Source organism: Gossypium hirsutum, chromosome D05, assembly GCF_007990345.1.
Source record: "Gossypium hirsutum isolate 1008001.06 chromosome D05, Gossypium_hirsutum_v2.1, whole genome shotgun sequence".
Taxonomy (NCBI): domain Eukaryota; kingdom Viridiplantae; phylum Streptophyta; class Magnoliopsida; order Malvales; family Malvaceae; genus Gossypium; species Gossypium hirsutum.
Window position 1 is genome coordinate 10,974,852 of NC_053441.1, and position 21,999 is coordinate 10,996,850.

The 21,999-nt window shown below is 30.0% G+C and overlaps 2 protein-coding genes across 2 annotated transcripts; both read right to left on the minus strand.

The window, feature by feature from the left end:
• Positions 1-5,141: 5,141 nt before the first annotated feature.
• Positions 5,142-6,801, minus strand: LOC107906499 (auxin-induced protein AUX22). Its single transcript, XM_016833506.2, has 3 exons — positions 6,269-6,801; positions 6,044-6,137; positions 5,142-5,544 (listed from the first exon to the last, which is right to left on the minus strand). Exons 1-3 carry the CDS (start codon positions 6,612-6,614, stop codon positions 5,436-5,438), a joined length of 549 nt encoding a protein of 182 aa, XP_016688995.1. The 5' UTR covers positions 6,615-6,801; the 3' UTR covers positions 5,142-5,435.
• An 11,083-nt stretch (positions 6,802-17,884) lies between these two features.
• On the minus strand, positions 17,885-19,746 carry LOC107902762 (acyl-[acyl-carrier-protein] hydrolase FATB2, chloroplastic). Its single transcript, XM_041093695.1, has 7 exons — positions 19,430-19,746; positions 19,246-19,361; positions 19,018-19,154; positions 18,789-18,902; positions 18,532-18,700; positions 18,396-18,464; positions 17,885-18,271 (listed from the first exon to the last, which is right to left on the minus strand). Exons 1-7 carry the CDS (start codon positions 19,659-19,661, stop codon positions 18,020-18,022), a joined length of 1,089 nt encoding a protein of 362 aa, XP_040949629.1. The 5' UTR covers positions 19,662-19,746; the 3' UTR covers positions 17,885-18,019.
• Between the last annotated feature and the right edge of the window lie 2,253 nt (positions 19,747-21,999).

Consider the following 21,999-nt stretch of genomic DNA (forward strand, 5'->3'; position numbering starts at 1 on the left):
TATTTTTTTATGCTCTTTGCTTTATCCTAATCAAATTACATCATGAGTATAGCTTTCCGTTTTGAATATTTGGAGGTTTTTTTTTCAAGTGGTAACATTTTAAAATTCATTCACTCAAAATGCTAGTGATTATGACTTTATTTAGATAAATAATTTTTTAAAAATTAAATATTTTAATTTTATAAATTAAAAAAATATATAAAAAATAAATAATATAAAAATTCAAGATGAATATCGTTAAATTTGTACAAGTTTATAAATATTTTTAATAAATTTAAAAATTATATTAATTAAAATTAAACCAAATTTTTATAATTTTTATAATGGAATTGAGTGTATTAAATAAAATAAAATTATGAGTTTCGAAAAATTACATATTCATAATTTTTGAAAAGGAACATTCAACAACTCAAATCTCCTATTGAAATTCCTCACAAATTTAGAAATTTTATATTATCTTTCCCAAACAAAATAAATTAATTTTTTGGGTTTTTATGATAAAAACTTCTTTTTGAATTGTGCAACTTTGATACAAATTAGATTTTTTTTAAATATCTCGTTCTAACACATCCGAAGCCTCTATGATTAATGATGTATTGATATTGTTGGTAAAGTTTGAAGAATTGGATCATTTAGTATCCAAATTCGAGTCTCGCTATACACAATTAACATGTGAGTCTCCAATCACATCATATGTGGTTTTTATAAATAGATTTTATTTAATTTTTCCTTCATTTATTGTATGAACTGATTTGATTTTATAATTCAGTAGACATGTAGTTATAATTACTAAGAGAATTTAAATCTCTATTTATTATTATAATTTCTCGGTTGTTAAAAGTTTATTTTAAAATAGTAAAAAAACTTAGAAAATTAATTATTTTAACGTTTAAACGAGAAATAACAAGGAAAAGAATTAAGTTATTTTTTATTGTAAAATATATCAAGAATAAAGAGGGTGAATACGAAACATAAACGTGAGTTTCACCACATGGATGATTTTACCAGATCCTTGATCCGCAGGTTCATGCCCGTCGTTTCATCGTCGGGATACGCGAGTCACATTGCCTTTCACCATAATCCTAACATTTTACAAACAAAAAATAGATTAGCTAATAATGGTTCGATTTTAGTTAAAAACTCTCGTAATACAACTTGACGTCCACAAATTTCCTTCTTCTTCTTTATTTTTTTAGGAAAAATTTAATTTGTTAGCGACCATGAACCTTAACATTAAATTTTAGGAGTTCAATTAAAACTTTTTAAGATTTTTAAGGGTTTTAGTGGAAGTTATTTAAAATTTTGGTAAATCTAATTAAAATTATAAAATTTTTAGATGTTTTATGAATATTTAAAAAAATATTTGAAGAGTATAATTAAATTTCTTAAAAATTTCAATTATTTAGGAGGGCTTAATTAAAAGTTTTAGAAATAAATTAAAGATATGATTATAATTTTCAAAATTTTAAAAATTAAGACCCTTTTTTAAGTCCTAATAAAGATCCGCCTCTAATTATCTATACAAGCTGCTACATGAAACTACATAGAAAATAACTATTTGATTATAAAATATATCTTTGGACACATATGAATATATAAGAAAAACTAAAACCGTTAGAGAACATTTTATAAAAATGTAATAAAAGTTTTGAAGTGTACAATCATATTATTTTTTGAAGTTTATAAGACTAGGATGGTAAATATATTTAGTAAAAATTCATTCTCTCTTAACCCAAAATTCTTGTATCCAAATTTGGACTTAAAATAGATATAAACTGTTGTTTTTTTTTAAATATATTATATAATAATTAGATACGGTGTCCATTATGTTAAAGAGAAAAGGGGGATGAGAGAAGGCTTGAATGGATGGAGAAAGTGCAATTATTTGACCATAAATCTTCCTGTTTTCAAAAGATCTTATTGGTAGACAAGAAGAGGAATATGAAACAAAATCAACAATACGACTCGAAATAGGGGATTGGTTCCTCCCTTCATGGCTTTCAACATTCCCCAATATTACCTACTAATTTGTCAATAATATCCAATGAAACTTGGATTCATTATCCAACACCTAATATTGCACACATGTTGCTAATTAAAATTAACTATTAACATAACCATCTAATTCCACCAAATAAAATATTCCAACCGCTTATATATATTTTGGGTATACGAGATGTTAAATAAAAGAGAAATTACTCTTCCACCACATTATTTATGACTTTTTTATTATTTAATAATATTTCAGAAATTTATTTTTATATCATTGAATCTTATTCCGGATCCTGAACTCTAAACCATGAGCCTCGAACTTTGAATCCAAAACCCAAACTCAAACCTTAAATCTTAAACTTGAGTTGAAGGCTCAAGTTTAGGGTTTGGATTTGAGATTAGAGGTTAGAGGTTAGAGGGTTTAGAGTTTAAGATTCAAGTTCATAGTTTGATGTTTGAGGTTTTGGGTTTAAGATAAAAAAATTATCAAAATTGTGTGCAATGGCATGAAAAAAATTATTAAATAATTTAAAAGAGATCATAGATGATATGATGAAAAAATGTATAAAATAATTTCTCCAAGTAAAGGGAGTGGTATTAACAGTTCCCTTGTATATTTGATAATGTAGAATATTAATTAAAAAAAATAAAAAGATGAGAGTTGTTAACTGTTTGTGAGGTTAAAAATTGAAGAAAGAGAACCCGTGACTTAATTAGATATATGGAGCAAACATATATTATATTTGCTGAAAGCCTCGTACTAATCTAATTCATCCAACACAACATGTGAATATGTACTTATTGCTTCCCTCTATTTTCAACTGTGAAAAGTAGAAAAATAAATCCTCCTAGATTTTCAACTCTTAACACATTTATTTTTCGATCAATCAGTGGGTGGAAGCAATTAATCATCTTCTAATTTGGGATTAATTTAGAAAGACTTTAGTCATCAAATTCTGTTATTACCAAAATTAACTCTGTCGACTACTCTCTTAATTATCAATTTGGCAGCGTGGTTTACATACATAGGAAATGGGGAAATTAACGAACCCCCAAAGCTGCAGGTAATGTTATCTTAAGGAAGCAAGACAGCAAGCTTTAGATGTATAAAATATTAATATTCTGACTGCAATGTGTCGGACATGATGTGAAAGATGTTAGGTTTGTTAGTTGAATTTAGAATTTCTAGTTAAGAGAGGATGTAGATTAGATTCTGTATCAGGAATATCTAAGCTGGAGATCACAGTTGCTGCTAATCATGTGCATTTTTTTTATATATAAAAAAGAAATTATTATATTTATTGTGGGAGAAGTGTTTTAATTTTAAAAACTACAAGTAGAATTAAGAATGTAAGGCATGTTTTTTTTAATTAAAGGAGACATATTAAAATTCTAATATTACTTAGGAAAGGATTATAATCTTAATGAAAAAAGTGAGACAAAAATTGAATATTATAAACGTGAAAGGAATAAGATAACATGGGGTTTCACTTCTGAAAATTTCTGACGCATTTTCTCATAATTGTTGAGTTCACAGAATAATGAGTAAATAAAAAAGTGTCCTAGGTTCAACCTACAACTTAACTTGGGTTTTCAATTTTTATATCCCAATTTGGCTTTTTAGGAATTTAGTCTCTTCTTCTATTAATCATTTGTTTGTATTAAACTATAAATAAAATTTTAAAGCTTAAAATATGTTTCTTTTAATTTGTATATATTTCACATATATTAAATTTAATCTCTTTTTTTTGAGTTCCAAGATTTAGTTTTTCTTCTCTTTTTTTTTTTAACTTCAAAATTCGGATCCAGTTGTTATTATTGTTAAAATTTTTCTATTAAATTAACCAATGTAAAATTTTGATATCTAAAATATCACTTGATAGCCATGTAACAATAAGAAAACGTTGAAAATACATATGTAGATTTTTTCTTAAAAACACTCATTTGGGCTCAATACGATAAAATAAATTTTTTTGTTGAAATATTATTCTTAAGAAAAATTGATGTCAAAATTTTGATTGAAATAGTTTATAACATTAACTCTTTAGACCAACTAATGACATTATAAAAGTAAAGGGGCCAAATTATGTTAAAAATTAAAGTGTATAGATCAAATCTCAAGTTTCTGCACAATATAATGGTCAAAACAAAAATTTGACCATTGTCTTATAATGTAAAAGAAGAAAATGCAAGGCAAGCCCAAAGAAAGGAGAGTCACATGCCAATCTTTAAGACCTTTAGGGATTCAAATTATATATAATCATGTAACATTTTAATCGAAAAGTTAAGAATATTAACTATTTGGACTAATTAATAACATCATAAAAATATATAGAAATTAAATATCAAATTTAAGTAAAATATAGGGAACAAAATTGAAATATAACTAATTTTCTATAATGTATAAAAATAGCATTCTTTTTATATAGTTATATAAAGCACAGGGACTAAAATTGAAAATTAACCATTATAGTCCCTCAAAACCATTGTTTGCTATTTGATAAAATATCTAAATTGGAGTGTGCCATGGGCAATTATTTGATTTTCTTTTCTTAGTTTAGGTCTTGACAAATATAGAGACACTCACAATTTTTAAATAATTAAATTTTATTTTATATTAACATTGATCTTTTTTTATAATTAAAATTGAAAATCAAATAGTCTAAATTCATAAAATTTTTATTCAAAGTTCAATTAGTATCGACTAGATCAAGCAATAACCCACCTCTTTATAGGTTTAGCATAAAAAATAAATCGATGGTTTAATCAATTAGATCAATAATTTTTTGTTTGAACTGGTTGAACGGTAGATTCAACATTAGTTAAATAAAAAATTAAAAATATCATAGAAAAAAAAGAGTAAAATTAATAGGCATAAATTCTATAATTTGGTCAATAAATACGACTAAAAAAAACTACTCAAAATTATTTTTTAAAATTGACTCATACAATTTTTAGCAAATTTTTTTCTTGTTATTGGTTTTTTATTGGTTCGAAACAAATCTCTATTTTTTGTTACATGCCATCGGTTGAATCAGTTAAACTCTTAATTCTCACTCTAATCCGATTAGATTCTAACAACCTTTTATTATAAATCTAAAACAACAATACTTGATTATATTAATTCAAAAACACTCACAAATACCAAATAACACATAACACATAACAATTTGAAATTGATGATGAGGAAGCAAATTATGCCCTATCAATTAGGGGTTCTAGTCCCAAATACACTATAACATAATATGCCTTGAACATCGACAATAAGCTAAAAAAAGAGAGTAGATTTCAAGTAGAATTGTCACATAAAGCAAGAAATATTGTCTCCTTAATTAATCAAAAGTAGCTAATAACCATCATTAACATTTTAACAAAGTATCAAAGAAACTTTAGTTAAGCAATTCTTCAACTAGGGCATTAATTCGTGCATGCGGCTTTTCTAGTCACTCCTTCAAAGTTCCATTGAGAGCTTCCCTCGATTGCAGTACTCCGAATCCCTTGGCATCCGCTTTTTTCATGATTCTCAACCTCTTACACGATTCAATAAACATCCTGTAAATAATCAATTGATTATTAGTTATGGTATCAAAATATGTACTCCTCTGTTCATACCCTACCCATAATCCTTTGGAATTTTAAGTTAAACCTAGCACTAGATCTGAGGAATTCGTGGTGGGCAACTTTAATCTTTTCTCACTAATAATTACAGGGCTTGACCGGGATTATTATTTGAGAATCGTGGTCAAACCGACATCATCATATGGATTTCGGTGTATTATCGATCCAAACTCGTGGAACCCAATTAGTAAGGTATAAAGTCGCAAATTGATGGAAATCTATAAAAAGAAAGTATAATTTAACTACAGGTAGATGAAACAAGGATGTGATGGTAGAGGAGCATATTCCAGCCGGGGAGAACTGAAAAAAAAGTTTGGGAATTCTAATCCATCAAATTTCAAGGGAATATTAGCATTTAAATTCATGACTAATTGATTTTTTGAAATAATAAATGACTGGGAAAATATAATGGTAGTTGAAAGAATAGACTTACTCCCAAGGAACGTCCCCCGCTAACATCCAGTCTCCATCTTTGTCCTCATATATGGGAACGAACTCACAGCTCTCTGCATCCCTTAACGCCTCTCCTGTTATATTATTCATATCCAAATAGTATTAGCCTTTTTTTTTGTCCCTTTTGATAACACAAAGAAATGGTTTCATATTACATATAAAATAATTAAAAAGATGGCAGTAGGAAATGTATGAAAACACTCACCAAACAGCTTCTCCAAAGCCTTAGCAAGATCAGAGTAACCTTTGTGCAATGCAAGATCGATTTTGCGAAGAAAAGGAGCTCCATCCATGCTGACTTTGACGTAAAATTTTGATGTTTTAGACCCATCTTTATCGCCGAAACTGTTCTTTTTCCTATACGAACATACCGGCGGCCACCCCACCACTTGACTCTTGCTTTGCAACTCCGGCGGCCCATTGCTCTTCTCATTTTCCTCCTCCTCTGAAATCTCTGAGAACACTCTTTTCTTCTCATTTTTTTCAGTGCCGCCTCCAGGGAGACCCAACCTCAGCTCCGTGATTTCCAACCCCAGTCCTTCCTTAGCCATTTTTGTTTTTGTTTTCCTCCACCAATGCTTTGCACTTGTTCCTTTTCAGTTGTGGTTTTAAAGATGATATATAGGTTTTTATTAGCAAATTAGAAATGGGAAATGAAAGACTAGTTTTTATACAAAGGTAGGGGAGAAAGAGAGGAGAATAGTGGGAGCAATTACAGGTCAACTTAATTTGGCGTAGTGGTCGGTCACATGAGAGGCAAAAGTGGGGGACTTTACCGGCACCATAAGTTGGACATGGGGACATCATCCTCAATGCTGTCTAATTTCCGGGGTGTTATTCGATTTGGTGGGAATTGATCCTGGCCATCTGATTTAGTGAATTTGGAACAAGTCCATGTGATATCATATCATGCATGCCCCCATGATTTTTTTTTTCTTTTTTGCAATAAATTATGGAAAGACCGCCCAAAAACAGCAGCATGATATAGGGGGCAGCTATGTTCTTAGCAAACATGTATGTATACTTTAGTTACCCATGTATTGTAATGCTGCGCATCATTCATAGCCGGCAATGCCATCCTTCATTTAGAAATCCCATCCGTGTACTGTACACTTTTTTTTTAAAGCTTTGAAATTAAGTAAACAACTACATGTCCTATGTAAAAAAGAAAACACGATCATTTAAAAAGGCATGCATTTGTCTAAGATAATCAACTTTTACGACTTAATTAGTTTTAGTTAATAAAATTTAATCAAATCTTAAAATTGTAACTATGTACGCTATCATTTTGACCCTTTATGAAATGAAACGTGCTAGGCTACATTGAATTCACATCTTTAATACTTTCCTATAATATTAGAAGGATCCGATATTGTACAATTAATACATAGTTTTACCCTATATGACTTGCATACTTATCCATTACGGATTTTCATCTTATATTATGTTTAATACGTTCATCATTTATACATAATAAAAAATTTATGATGCTACTTTTTTAGAATAAAAAATATCCATATTTGTTTGTAAAATAACTAATGAGTTGGTATCATTTTATTCACTATAGCATGGTGTGGACATAGACATTGTTTGTGAATAAATCACTCTTCTGTTTCGAATTTAGAATTCATATGTTAGGACTAAGTGCATATATACACATATATAAATTAGTAAATTTTAGATGATTATATATTTTAAGAAGTTCAAATTAAAAAAAATCATAGCTATTTCAAATTTAATACAAACCATGTAAGGTTGGCATTTGAAATATTGATAGTGGACTATTTTAACACTGTCACCAAAATTTAAAAACTTATTATATGGACTATTTAAAATAATTTTTCATCTATAAACCATTTTTAAAATTAAAATCTATTTTGATAATGAGTCATTGGTTGAAATAGTAAGGTTAAGATTTAGGGATCTTGAGCACACAAATTCAAGTGTCACCTGGATAAATCATGCGTGAGTGTGATTTGAACTGAATTATTTTTACTCCAACACTAATTTTTTTATAACATGAAATTTAAATTATGGACAATTGAAATGAATAGAAATAAAAAAATGTAGGAGTGAATAGAAAATTTTCAATTAAAGTTGGGATTAGGGGATAAATTTTTGGGTTAGTGATTGGAATTGGGATTTACAATTTCTTTTAGCAAAAATGATTATAAATGATATGTAAAAAATAATAAGATAACATTAAATTAAATGATTGAAATTTGATATATAATAACATAGTGTAACAGTTTCATAGAATCCTTCTAGGATCACATACTAATTAATTTGTTTTCATTTGTTGCATACAAACACAAAACATTGTTCCAAGCTTTTGATCCTTGATATCAAATACAGGATTATGCAGCAGATTTGAAGTACTAACAACACAAACAATGGGCTATCATCAAGATTTGCTCTAATGAATTATGAGAAACATGTATGATTGCATATCTTTTATGCTATTGGGGGGTGCATAAATGATTAGTCAAATATTTTTGATACTTAAGAACATGTTCGATATGTTTTGAAAAGAAAACAAAAGAGAGTTCAAATAATATTGCACACCATTGTATTTAACATGGACGAGGAAACCGATGGGGCATGCATGCATGGCCATGATCATCATGAAGAATTATATAGCTTGTGTATATGCTGTCATCATTAACATCGGATATCGACATATGACAACATAGTTGAATTTGATCGGTTGAAACTCTAGAATTACATGCATAAGAAAACGATGTGATTTTCATCAATTCATTTTAAAAATGAAATATGAAAAATTATTTTGGTTCCCCCCCCCAAAAAAAACAATTAGTAATTTGAGCCCGAGTTAAGGAGAAGAGAAGAAATGATGGAGGCAAGTAGGACCTGACGCGAAGTTTCTGGTAAGGGAACTTCCGGCAGAGTCAACTCCATTTTATGAATTTCAGGGTCCTATTGCCCATTACCGCGTCAAGATTGTTGTCTAGGTTACCAGTTATCTGCCAGCAGTGGTAATCTAGCTGGAAAGTGCTTCTACAATTTTCAAACTTGAACAATTTCTTTCTCTTGTGAAATTGATTTCAATGAAAAACAAGTAATATATACTTTTTCCCCCTTATTTTTGTAATTAAAAAATAGCTTCCTTTAGAAAGTGGAAATTAAGCAAAATTACAGAAATTTCCTGTTAGGACAAATAGCAAGGAACAAGATCACTATACCAACTTACGAAACTAAAAAATTTAATCAAGTAGTCCATAATTTTTTTGTTGAGCAAAATGTTTAGAGATTCCAGAGACAACAAAGAAAGAATCTGTAAGGGGAAGTGCAACTTGGTAAACACAGGATCCATTTGATTCCTTATTGATATATATGAAGGATTTACAATCTAGAAATGGTCCCTGAAGAAACTTATTTAAATTCGGGGTGCCTAGTAGATATATAGTATCACTATTATTGATACGTTTAAGTTACAAACATAATCATGGAGGAATCTATTCTTAGCATCGCGTAACTGATCCTCTGAGTTTAGGAGAATTCTAACGACAAACAAAATACTTCACTTCCAAGTTTAGATAATAGAAATCTGGGTACATATATTTCTTAATGTTGTTGGGAGGATACAAAATTAAAATAAAGTTGAGTTGGTGCATGCACATGACATTTGCCGCCATACATGGGCACCAAACCACGCATCTTTCCGTATTTGACTCGTATCATAGGCTTAATCACTTTAAATAGACTTGAAACAACCGAGTTGGTAATTAAAAAAAAAGTGTCTTATTGTTAGGGTTACTATAACTGACGAACAAGACAGTGTCCTTCCATTGGGATCAGTGCAACTGAAACATACTGTTTTTTTTTCTTAATCATTTATTGTTATTATTTTTAGAAAAATCATAGTTTAATTAGCTTAGGAAAAACATATAGTAAACAATGGGGTTTGAATTTCAGATTTACTGAATATATAAATTGGATTAAGCGAGCGTTATCATTGTAAGCTTTAAATTGTGCTTATTTATGCATAACCTGTGTGTTGATCAGAGTATATTAAAATTGTTGATGATGGGATGGAATATTAAGGAATTTCGGACAAGCTGGACAGAGGTAACATCTGGTAGGACCTCAAGGTCCTTTTCACAAGGTGAGTCTCCAAACAATTTTAACAACTACCAAGATATATATATATTGATTCAATAATATATCCAATTGCACTCTCATGTCTCAGTGGAGGGAACCACATAAATGAAGTTAACAGCTATTAGGGCCAATGCCGCATTCCTTTATCTTTTAACTGTACTTCTTTTGATAATATGAAAAATGTGAGGTAAATTCTTAACAATCCCCTTAATCCATATGTAAAGTTTGAAGGTTACCGCAATCTATGGAGAATGAAGGAATTTGTGAACACCGGATTTCGGGTTTCAAACTTACTGAGCTCGGAATGACTTTTGTATTTTGCATATAAAGTATGCATCCTTGATTTTAATGCTTTCCTTTCTAATAACTAATTTATACAAGTGATTTTTTTACCTTTCAAAAGGAAAAAAAAATGGGAAAAGAATTCAGGAGTCAGATCTAGTTTTCTTTAATGGAATTGAGTGATGAGGATGCACTTATGGTTCAATGAATTATGAACATTATTAGAACATGTTCATTTGCTGAAAAAAAACAGAAAATTTGGAAGTAATTTAAAGTTTGTGGTGCTTTGTGCTATTCAGAGTTACATGCATTGCATTTGCATGGTTGTCTATATAATTAATGGTATTTAGTGCTTTCCCCTTACATAATTATCAAATCTGGTTTCAATTTTTTCCCCTTAAAGTCATTGCCAGCTTTTCACTTTTAATGTCAAACATTTGCCCATAGTTTTTAACAATTATTAATTATACTATACAATTCAATATTTAATTTTTTACCTTATTTTATCTCATTGATTTTTTAAAGTAAATTTACAATTTACAATTATAATTTACATCACTATAATACCGCAATATCAAATTCAATTAATACAATGGTACAAATGAATGAACTGATAATTAGTAAGTACTAGATGCAGTGGTACGACATATTTAACTCTCAAAGAAGAAAAATAAGTTCAAACCTTAAAAATAATATTATTGAGAGACACAACCATAAACTCCGGAAAAGAATAATACCCAAAATGAATGGATTGATATATCATATGGCCTCGCTCTTTACCAAGTTTATCAATGCATCATTGTCAATTTCATTGATTTTCCCCTCTGGAAAACACTTTCTCCGCTCATTCCTTCAACAATATGTGTCTAAAATATTAGTATAAGCTCTATTAACTTGGGTGTGTTTGATAAATCATTGAAAAATTTTCGTTTTATTAAAATTAAAAATTTTCAACATTAAATGTTTTAAATTTGTGTTGATATTCACTTTAACTTTTTTACTTAATATAATTTTTTTTTAAATAAGTAGGTATGTATCTACTTATCACATAATGTTAAAAATATTAACGTTTTTTAAAATAAATTGTCCTTTAAAAATGAATATTCAAAATATGATTTTTAACCAAAATTATTCAAAAAATATAATAAGTTTAAAAATAACCAAAATTTTTAAAAAATTGACATTTACTTTTATCAAACAATATAATTATATTCAAATACTTATATTTTACTAATTTACCAAATATTTTGTAACATAAATTCAGGATTTATAACATTTAATAATAAAAATTCAAAACTGAAAATTTCAGTTATCAAACAACTTCACAATAATTGAAATATGTTTGGAAGTTAAATTTGTAGTTTTCACCAAGATTTTCATCGAAAAACCAAAAAACGATCGCAACAACATGCCTAGCCTTCATTTAATACTAACTTTGACCTACATCTACGTGAGAAACCCAAACAAATCAAATCCGAATTTCTGAATATCCCAGATTTGGGTGATCAAACCTTTGATATTTTCGAACTGCTACTTTAGTAAATTAATCAAAGTGAATCATGGCTAAAGTAATGATGATCGTTAAAAAGGATAATGAATCTTCAAAGTAATAATATTAATTACACCAAACCAAAACGAAGCCGTGGGTATTTAGTTTGTTTAATAAAGATGAACTGAGTGTTATACAACATACAATATTCTGCAGGATAGTTTACAATGTCATGTAATTATACACTTCAGACATGATCACCTTGCAAATTCATCAAATTTATATTTTATGTTATATACACTATTATAAGTGAAATGTTTCTTGGCAACCGAGCATATGTTTCCTTAGGGTTGGACAAAGACAATGAGATTCATTGAAGGGGTCCTACAAAAAAGGGCACATGTGATTAGAGTGACCCGCAGAGCACTGTATCAGTCTTCTGTCTTTAAAGACTAATCATGGTTAGACAATGTAACCCACATCATATATTAAAGATTTTACGTCTTAGCCCTACTACTGCTAAATGGTAGGCTGCGTTGGGATCACCAAATCAATTTACCACATTGCTCGTCGCGTGCTTCATTTCTAACCATTGATCACTATACGTGCGGACTTGAAACACAACTACTACTTTCACACGTTGTAAATACTTTTGGTAATTAATTTTGGAGTGTTTTATATTAACATATAATATGTAGAATGACTATAGTATTTGAAAATAATATGAATGTATGGATTAGAATAACTTAAATTTTTTGTAAAAAGGAAAAATGGAATTGTGAATGAGTCCATATTACTTCATTGTATCGAATATTATCAAATTTTAATAAAAAATAAATTTAGTACATCCCCCCAAGAAAAAAGGATTTCCCCTTTGAGATGATTGAGAGGAGAGGTGAACAAGTTGTAACTGAGAAGAAGAAAGGAGATAGAGGAACTGTTAGGATGCCGATCTGCTAAGTTCTGAGGGGCTCAAGTGAAAAGTGATGGTAACTAGACAATAGATTCAAATAAGCTAAGAAAGAACTAAAGAATCTACGCAAAACTTCGATTTCATTTCTTTCGGTTTACAAGCTGAGTAAAATGAATGATGCATAGGATAACAACGGAGAGAATCAACTAAAATTTATTAGTTTTATTATGTTTGGCTTTTAGAAAAAAAATGTCAAGAAAGTCAAGAGGAAAGAGAATAATTATTTGAACACCACAAAGAAGGTACAAGATATTTTGCCATTGAAAAAGATATATGGAAACCTCGGAATCTTTGGGTCTTTCCTACCCTTTATTTTTAGGATGGATCTTGATTTAATAGCATTTATGGAAGGCCTAAGATTGTTTTAGAGTAATGAAAAGGTATTATAGTTTAGCAAATTATGATTAAGAGTCCAAATTTGTAGGCTGGTGAGACAGAAATATGTTTGGCCCACATCGCTAATATGATCCATTTGTAATAATATCGACTGTTTCCTTTCTCCACCAAATCAACAATCAAGATATTCTGGGGATGAAATACTTCAAACCACTGGTTTAGATCCAATACGAGTGGCTCTTCGACCGACACGCTTTTGGTTTTGGCCATAGATTCTCAAAACAGACCTGTGTTTTTGTAATTTTCTTTACAGCTGTTTGAAAGCTGGGCGGATCAAGTGTACATGAAATGACTGATGGGCCACACCGGGTTTTATCTGTCTCTAGGAATGGGTTAGGCCCATTTCTCCCTCTAGTTTTTATGTTTGTGCTATGCCTTCAACTTGAATTAGGGATTTGCAGGTATGTCTAGTAGAAAAGTTCATCTTTTGCATGGGCTCTTTTATTTATTTATTATGAATATCCAATCCATTTTAGCTATTCCTATGTATTCATTTTACTTCTAAGTGTAATATTTTTCCATGGAGTTTACAGGTATAATAGTAACTATAAGTATATCTAGATTTAGGCAAAAAATACCTTATTATATGAAATTTGCATATAATTAGCTAAAGCTTCAACTTTTATCAATAATACCTTTTAGAGATGGTTCATAGGCCGGGTTCCAGTTCGGCTTAAACATAATATTAATATATTTTATATTTTTCCCAAGTCCATCCTAATTTAAAATGGTTAACCTTAATCAATTTTAGGCCTGCTCATATATTTTTTAATTCTTTTTGTAAAATATTTATATTCTTTCATATACTAAAATTTTATATATAACAACTTCCAAGATTCTGTTTTTTAGTCACTATGCTCTTAAGTATGAACCAACTAGATGGCATAGTTGTTTATTTCTCAGATAAACTACTTCAATGGTCCCTCAACTATAAATTTTTTTCGATTTAGTCACTAAAGTTTTTGAAATTAGATTTTTAGTCACCATGCTGTTAAGTTGATAACGAAAGTTTGACGCAACATTTTCTTTTGTTGGCTTAATAACAAATTTTCCTTCAATATTTATATATTTTATCAATTTAGTTCTAATTTTAATAAAAATTAATAAATTTAATCCTAAACATTCTTACTAATATTTAGCGCTAGAATTGGTTTTATAATTTTTTATTAGACGCTAGTAAAATATGAGTTTTTTTTTTCCATCGGAGAACATCGTTTTAACATGAAAAATTATATAAAAAAACTTTTCAACGAATTATGATCTTTCTTGCGCTGCAAACTAAAAACGTTTGAGACTTTCCATGTTGGGGTAGCACTATTTTAATGTAAAGTGTTAAAAAATTTTAGTAAGAATTTATGATCTTTTTGGGATAGGAAACTAGAAACCTTTGAGTTTTCTTACGCTAACTCATACCGGCTAAGAGCATAAAAGAATAGGAAGAGAGAAAAAAAGGATAATAATTAGGATTAAATTGACAACTTTTGTAAATGTTGAGGGCTAAAATAATGATTTTTTAAGAATTAGAGCTAAATTGATTGAATGTACAAATATTAAGGGCTAAATTTATTATTAGATAATAAAAGGTCACATCAAACTTTTGTTATCAACTTAACCACGTTGTGACTAAATTTTTTTTCAAAAATCATAGCTAAGTGGCCATTTATGTAATTTATCCGAGAAATAAACAACCATGTCATCTAAGCTATTTTAGGCTTAATAACATGGTGACTAAAAAACAAATTCGAACAGTTTAGTGATTAAATTAAAAATTTTCATAATTGGGTTACCAAAATAGAATCATGGTAAAAATATAGTGACTAATTAGGTTGTTTACGTAATTTTTTATAATATGTTTACATTATAATATTATATATTGTTATAAATTTAATTTTTATATGTTATATATTACATAATATAAAAATATTAAAAAAACCAAGATGAGTCGGGCTTGGACCTTGAGTGCTTAAGCCTAAGCTCGAAACATATTTTGAATAAGATTAATTTTTGTACCCAAAATTACTTTTTGAATCTAATGTTTTTTCCAAACTCTCTTAAATTTCAACTATGACTCAATAAATAACTTGAATATTCAACAAGCCTAACACTAACTACATGTTTAAAAGGCGTAAAGTGTAAAGTGTAAAATTAAAATTAAAATATACTTTCCATAAAAAATATATGTATACCATTGAATTGAAGCAAAATTCTTCAAAAACAAAAGGCTAAACCACGTAATTTATTGATTGAAGAATTACACTCATAACTTTTAATTATTTTAAAAGTTGTGACTTATTTTAATAAATTATTTAAGAAAACTGTAACACCTCGAACTCGATCTAAACGTTATGACCGAATCTGGCGATGTCACATTGTAACATCCCTTACCCGTATTCGACGCCGGAATAGGGCACGAGGCATTACTAGAAGACATACATTTGCATACGTATTAAACTGAGTTACAAAATTTCATCCGAATTAAAACTTTTAAATTACTAACGTGCTTTTATAATTCTTTACAACATATCCTCGAAATATTATATTCATAACAAATAGAGCCTACGAGACCCGATATTTATTCATGTAATTCAAAGCTTTATTTCCATTTCATTCAATTCACAATTTCTCATGTTCACAATTCAAATCAATTTCTCAATCCAATATATATATTTCAATCATCTAAGAATATAATTCAAGTAACACAAACTTATCAGGCTAAATTGCAGAAATACCAAAATTCAGGGACATTTTGGTAATTTTCTATTTTCCTCGAATTTCCACCCAATCTTGATATAAATTAATATTTAATTAAATTTAGTAATTTAAATAATAAAACAATTCATTTCATGCAATTTGGTCACTTTTTGACATTTTTACCAATTTACCCTTAAAATATTACTTTTATTCAATTTAGTCCTTGAACCTAAAACATGCAAATTGGTCATTTTTAATGAGAACTCATGCTAGTTGAATAATCAATTATTTTCCTCCTCGTCCTCTCTATTCCACATCCTTAATGTATAATATGCTTATATGTAACATTATCTATAATTCCACCATTTATTTATATATTAATTCAAAGTTGTCCACTTGAGTCATAGCCACTAAATTATTTATATCTTGAGATACAGAACTCCAAATTAAGATCCGCTAAATTTATATGAAACTAGACTCACATATATTCTTACCATAAGATTTTCAGAATTTTTGGTTTAGCCAATAAGTACAGTTTATTCTTTAAAGTTTCCCCTGTTTCACTATTTGACAGTTCTGACCCCTCTTCACTAAAAATTAATTATCTCTTTGTACAGAAATTTGATGATGTTTCCGTTTGTTTATTTTGAAAATAGACTCATTCATAATTTTAAACATATAAATTTAAGCATCTAATTATTTTTATTCAATTTTTTATGATTTTCTAAATTCAGAACAGGGGAACCCGAATTCATTCTGACCTTGTCTCACAAAATTTATTATATCTCATGATTTAAAATTCCATTACTTACACCGTTTCTTCTATGAGAAACTAGACTTAATAATATTTAATTACATATTTTTTTTCATCCTTTAATTCGATTTCCACAATTTATGGTAATTTTTCAAAGTTAACCTACTGCTGCTGTCCAAAACTGTTTTAGTGCAAGATGTTGATTACTAAGTTTATAACTTCCTAATTCCCTTTCTCTATAATATTTCCCCTCATTTTCACTTATTTCCCTTCACTAATATATCAAGAACATAAGACTTTATTTAAGAAAACTCTACTATAACATCATTTCCATGCTTTTTCAACAATAACAAACTTAAAAATATATTGAAATCTTAATGTTCTTACCTTGTGCTATTGATTTCAATCTTTAACTTGATTTTCTCTCTCCTCCAGCTTCTATTTCTTGAATCTAACTTGACATTCTAGCTCCACGTTGTCTCCTTATTATTTTTCTCTCTTGGAAGCTATGAAAATTCTTTTGATTTCTAGGTGAAAATAGTGAATTTTTGGTGAAAGGACCAAATTGTAAAGAAAGCAAAACTTTCTTTCTTCTCTTCTCTTCTCTTCTAACGTTGGTTGCATGGAAAGATGATAATTTTTTTCATCATCTTTCCTCCCTTTTATATTAATCATTTAATAATAAAACAATACTAAAAATTTTAATGAAATATTAATTAAATAACATTTATCTAATTAATTAATTAAAAATATCACAAACATCATCGTCACCTTCTAGAATTCTCTCTCTCTCTCTCTCTCTCTCTCTCTATTTGACCATTTTGCCCTTTACAATCTTTTGAAATTTCATCCTGAGTCATCACTTAATTTGGTAAAATTGTAATTTAGTCTCTCAAAATTCTTCACCTTTTCAATTTGGTCCTAATTCATCCATTTTTCTTAGTTTCTAGATTATTCCACCTTTAAAATATTTACACTATTGGTCCTTCAATTTTTTGTATTTACACTTTAACCCCTCAAATTTTGAGTATTTATTCTTGGGCAACAAAACTTTTTTTTACTTTTGTAATTTAATCCTTTCTTGAATTAATATGTCATAATATACTTCCCAATATTGACATAACTCAATATTATCCTTTTTATCACTTTATTTCCTTATTTTACTATATTAAAGATATTATCTTATTTTTTCTTACTGTAATAATTTTCGGGGTATTACAAAAACAAAGGATAAAAAGGTATGATAAAGCTAGAATATGATTTTCATGCTGTTGATGCCCCTGCAGGAGTGGGAATAAGTCCGCCAAACAGTCCTGGCCCTTAAAACTTGGTGTCCACTCTCCAGACGAAGGACATGCTCCACTTCAATATCTCTATTCTTTTCATTGCTCGGTACCACTCTCGATAATGATTGGATCACATCATCTTTCAAGCACTCTTTCCGGTACTCAAAATTCATTTTCCAAAGTTCATGCCTATCCCTAATTGAGTCTGGAGTGCTCTGACAATTATTACTTGTAATTCTTAATTAGTAAATCATGAAAACTGACATTATTTTATATCTATCAAAGCTACGTAGTAGTTGGTAATTAAAATAAAAAGGTAAAATAAAACATCCGAGTTACCTCCAAAATCCAATCAAGGTACTTGGCATTGTTCACATGGTAATTGACATCTAAATCATTCCATCCAGGCTGCATGTAAAGAAAAAGACTTAGCATATGAGTTGAGCCAACTGATTCGGATTATATATGTACATACCGTCAATCCAGTTTTGATGTGATCCATTGCCTCAGTTTGGGGACATGAATATTTGAACGCTTCGACAATGGGCTCAACATCCTCCCTAAGATAAGCTTTTATCTCGTCTTTCACTTCCTCCGGTAACTTGCATGTCTTTCTTGTGTTCTTATTCATCATCACAGCTAAGCTGCACATTCCCCGCAATGAACTCAATTATAATACCATATATATAAACACGCCGCAGGTGATTAAAGGGTAACATAACAAATTTTAACCATGAAGCTCGAACTAGAGTTTCGCCTGTGTTGATGTCATTGATAGTCCAATCAAAACGTACACCGGTCCTTCCGGATGCACAAGTCCAGTGGAGTATCTGAACAACCTCTCCCCTTCAAAACCACAAACACTCTTTGATTCATTTTTCCACATAGTAACTCAATCATATACAGTAATAAAAAACTAATTTGCAAATTAATAATGTTTTATTGACAAGTTTTAACTTACCAACAAGGATATCGATCCACCTCGATATGCATGCCACGAAAGACCCATACCAAGTCCATTTTACGCATTCCCGGTGTTATACCGAAACGTGTATCGATTGTCAGACCTAATTTCTTGGCATAGTTCAGCGATGCTTCCTGTTATATATACCAACAAGTAATCAGATACAATCAAATTGATTTTATAGATCAGCTGATGTAAACAAAAGATGATGATTTGAACGTAAACCTGTAAATAATTCATTATAGCCTTTGTTGACATTTTATATTCAGAGTCGATCTCGAATGATCTTACACTAACATTCTGCTGGAAAACCGGTCCACCTTTTACCAGTCTTCCTGCCACTGCCAAAGGTTGCAACAAACGTAAGACTCTTATCTTTCATCATGTTAAGAAGAAGAAGTTGTCGTACCGGATGGTGAAGTGATCTCCTCATTTTCCATTTCTTTTATCACTGAGGGTACTCGAATCTCATCATTAAGGGCTGGTTGAGTGTGATTGATCTTCAAACTACAGTTAATAACACTAAACCTAACTGTCTTTTGGATCGCATTTGAAGTTATGTTGACTCGTTGCAAGGAAACCTTGGATTTATTCCATGTTGAAGCAAAGGGTGGCATATTGAAGAATCTAGACGTTGCCATTATATATTTAGATGGAAAACAGTGATCTTTGATGAATATTGGAGGAAGCAAATGTGACCAAACCTTTGAGTTTGAAGGACAACTATACATACATATATATATACATAATAATTTATAAAAAAAAAGGAAACAAGCAATTTGCAATATTAAAATTAAATAATACTCTACTTCAGTGATTACAAGATCTATAGAATATCCCCTATATTAGTTTTCTAACTTTGATATTGATTTTATAATTATTTAAACTTGAATTCAATAAATTAATATTATCAATTTAAATATTATTTTTATTTTAAATTATTTTATGGAAAGCACGTACATACCTCTAAAAAATATTGCTTTTAATATTATAAATTTGAATTTAAATATAATGATTAAAAAAATTATTCAAAGTAATTATATTCAAACAAATAAAATACATTACACTTATAGTCAATTTTAATTATAAAAATAGTTTTTATTTGTCATCTAATATACACACAAAAAATATTTTGAATGTCACGCAAATGAGTAGAAATATATTCACACATGTAAATACTTTAATATTTTCAAATAGGTAATTTTTTTAATTTAACAAAAATCCAACTCCTTTTACCTTGATTTTTAAATAATTGTCATAATTTGACCTAAATTAGAACTTAAGTTTTCAATTTGACGTATTTGCCGTTGCCTCTCCTCTGGCGCCAGTAAATATGGCTTGCCATGGATCCTAAACCATGGCATGTATTCTGGAACGCACGCTAACTCCGGAACGATGATTGGTTTCCGAGTAGGTAGATATTCATACTGATCTTCCCACATTTCCATGTACTTAGACCAGTATCTCGTCCAATCCGTATTCAATTGCCGAAGGTCGACTTTGTGTTGCTCGTCAAACACCTCAGGATCCACCGGAATCGGTTGTCTACATCCAAACTATCGTAGCACTCTGTCTGTCTGGTGTGGCTCCACGGTTGCGTAGTTGATCAACACGACTTTCACGTGCCAAACTTGTGGGTTTTGTAAAAACTCTTTCGGGATTACTGCCCGAATTACCGGATCCTCGTATGATGTCCATTGAAACTATATGAACATGATAGAAATATTAGTTATATTTATAATACTAAATACTAAATATCAATCGACTAGCGAATGTATGGAAATATCTATTTTCAATAATACTTACTTCTGCTTCCAACCATTGGTCCAATAGAAGTCGTATATCTTCAAGTGAGGACGGTAATCGAGCATAACTTGCCGGATGGTTCCACCTAAGTAAATAAATTTTTAGCATACTTTTATTTTTAAAAATCTACATAATAATTGTAAAATGTAATATAAAATTTACCTCGTTATGAGTGGGAATGTATACGGGTGGTTCACCCGAGGACGTAGAAATAGAAAGCGAAACCGTGCCCATGACTGCAGTAGTGACAGGCAACCTCCGATGTTTGCTCTCCTCGGTCGCGTCGCCCCGCACATCTCTCGATATAATGTTGCCTAGACAGTAGACCCCCAACTAAATTCACCAGCTGCTCTAAAATCAACGACTTTCAGCAGCCATCTTAGATGTACGCGGCTCCATGACATGTCGAGCATTAGATAACCTCCAATTATTTGTAGAATGTATGCCCGAGCATATCAGATTCTTTTAATTTCGGTTGAATCTTCATTCGGATCAGGGAATCTGTCACGTAACCAGCCCATCTCGACCTTACCTCTCTCCATTTTCTCCGGAATAGCGCCCAGAAGCTTGTAGCACACCACCTCCCAATTGCTAGATTGGGCAGACCCAATAACTGGGTACCCGTCCACCCGCAATCCTAATTGCAGATGGAGTCCACCCGCAATCCTAATTGCAGATGGACATCTTCTAGAGTGATAGTGCACTCTCCGCATGGAAGATGGAATGTGTGCGTCTCGGGTCTCCACCTCTCGATCAACGCACTGATCAGTTTCGGGTCCAACTTGCATCCCCGGCCTACCGTCGCCACGTGCCAAAAACCAGCTTCCTGCAGGTAGTTCTCTACCAACAGTGATGGAGGAGCATGCATATTCCGGATATTGCATTCCAATACCCGATCTACAGACTTTTATAACAAATAATAAATTAATAATTATCTAAAAATGCATAAATAAAAAATTCTTAAATAATATTTAAAAATTAAATTTAACACTTACCATTTTCATTTGTTCCACCGATATGTGATGATTATCAAGACGAGTCAATGATCCGGCTATTGATGAAATCGTGCAAATTTTTACGATTTATAAAAATATAAAAAAAATTTTAAAATTATTTTAAAAAAGGAAATTGAGAGTAAATTGAAATTAAATATGGATTTGAGAGAATTTTGGA

What these genes read in the sequence shown, in the direction of transcription:
- LOC107906499 (XM_016833506.2), bottom strand. Translation starts at nt 6,614, where the DNA reads ATGGCTAAGGAAGGACTGGGGTTGGAAATCACGGAGCTGAGGTTGGGT. An exon ending in GGCTTTGGAGAAGCTGTTTG is followed by an intron (nt 6,138 to 6,268) that starts GTGAGTGTTTTC and finishes ATAATATAACAG; the next exon opens with GAGAGGCGTTAAGGGATGCA. An exon ending in GCGGGGGACGTTCCTTGGGA is followed by an intron (nt 5,545 to 6,043) that starts GTAAGTCTATTC and finishes GATTATTTACAG; the next exon opens with GATGTTTATTGAATCGTGTA.
- LOC107902762 (XM_041093695.1), bottom strand. Translation starts at nt 19,661, where the DNA reads ATGGCAACGTCTAGATTCTTCAATATGCCACCCTTTGCTTCAACATGG. An exon ending in GTGGATCGATATCCTTGTTG is followed by an intron (nt 18,903 to 19,017) that starts GTAAGTTAAAAC and finishes GTGGTTTTGAAG; the next exon opens with GGGAGAGGTTGTTCAGATAC. An exon ending in ACATCAAAACTGGATTGACG is followed by an intron (nt 18,465 to 18,531) that starts GTATGTACATAT and finishes CTTTACATGCAG; the next exon opens with CCTGGATGGAATGATTTAGA.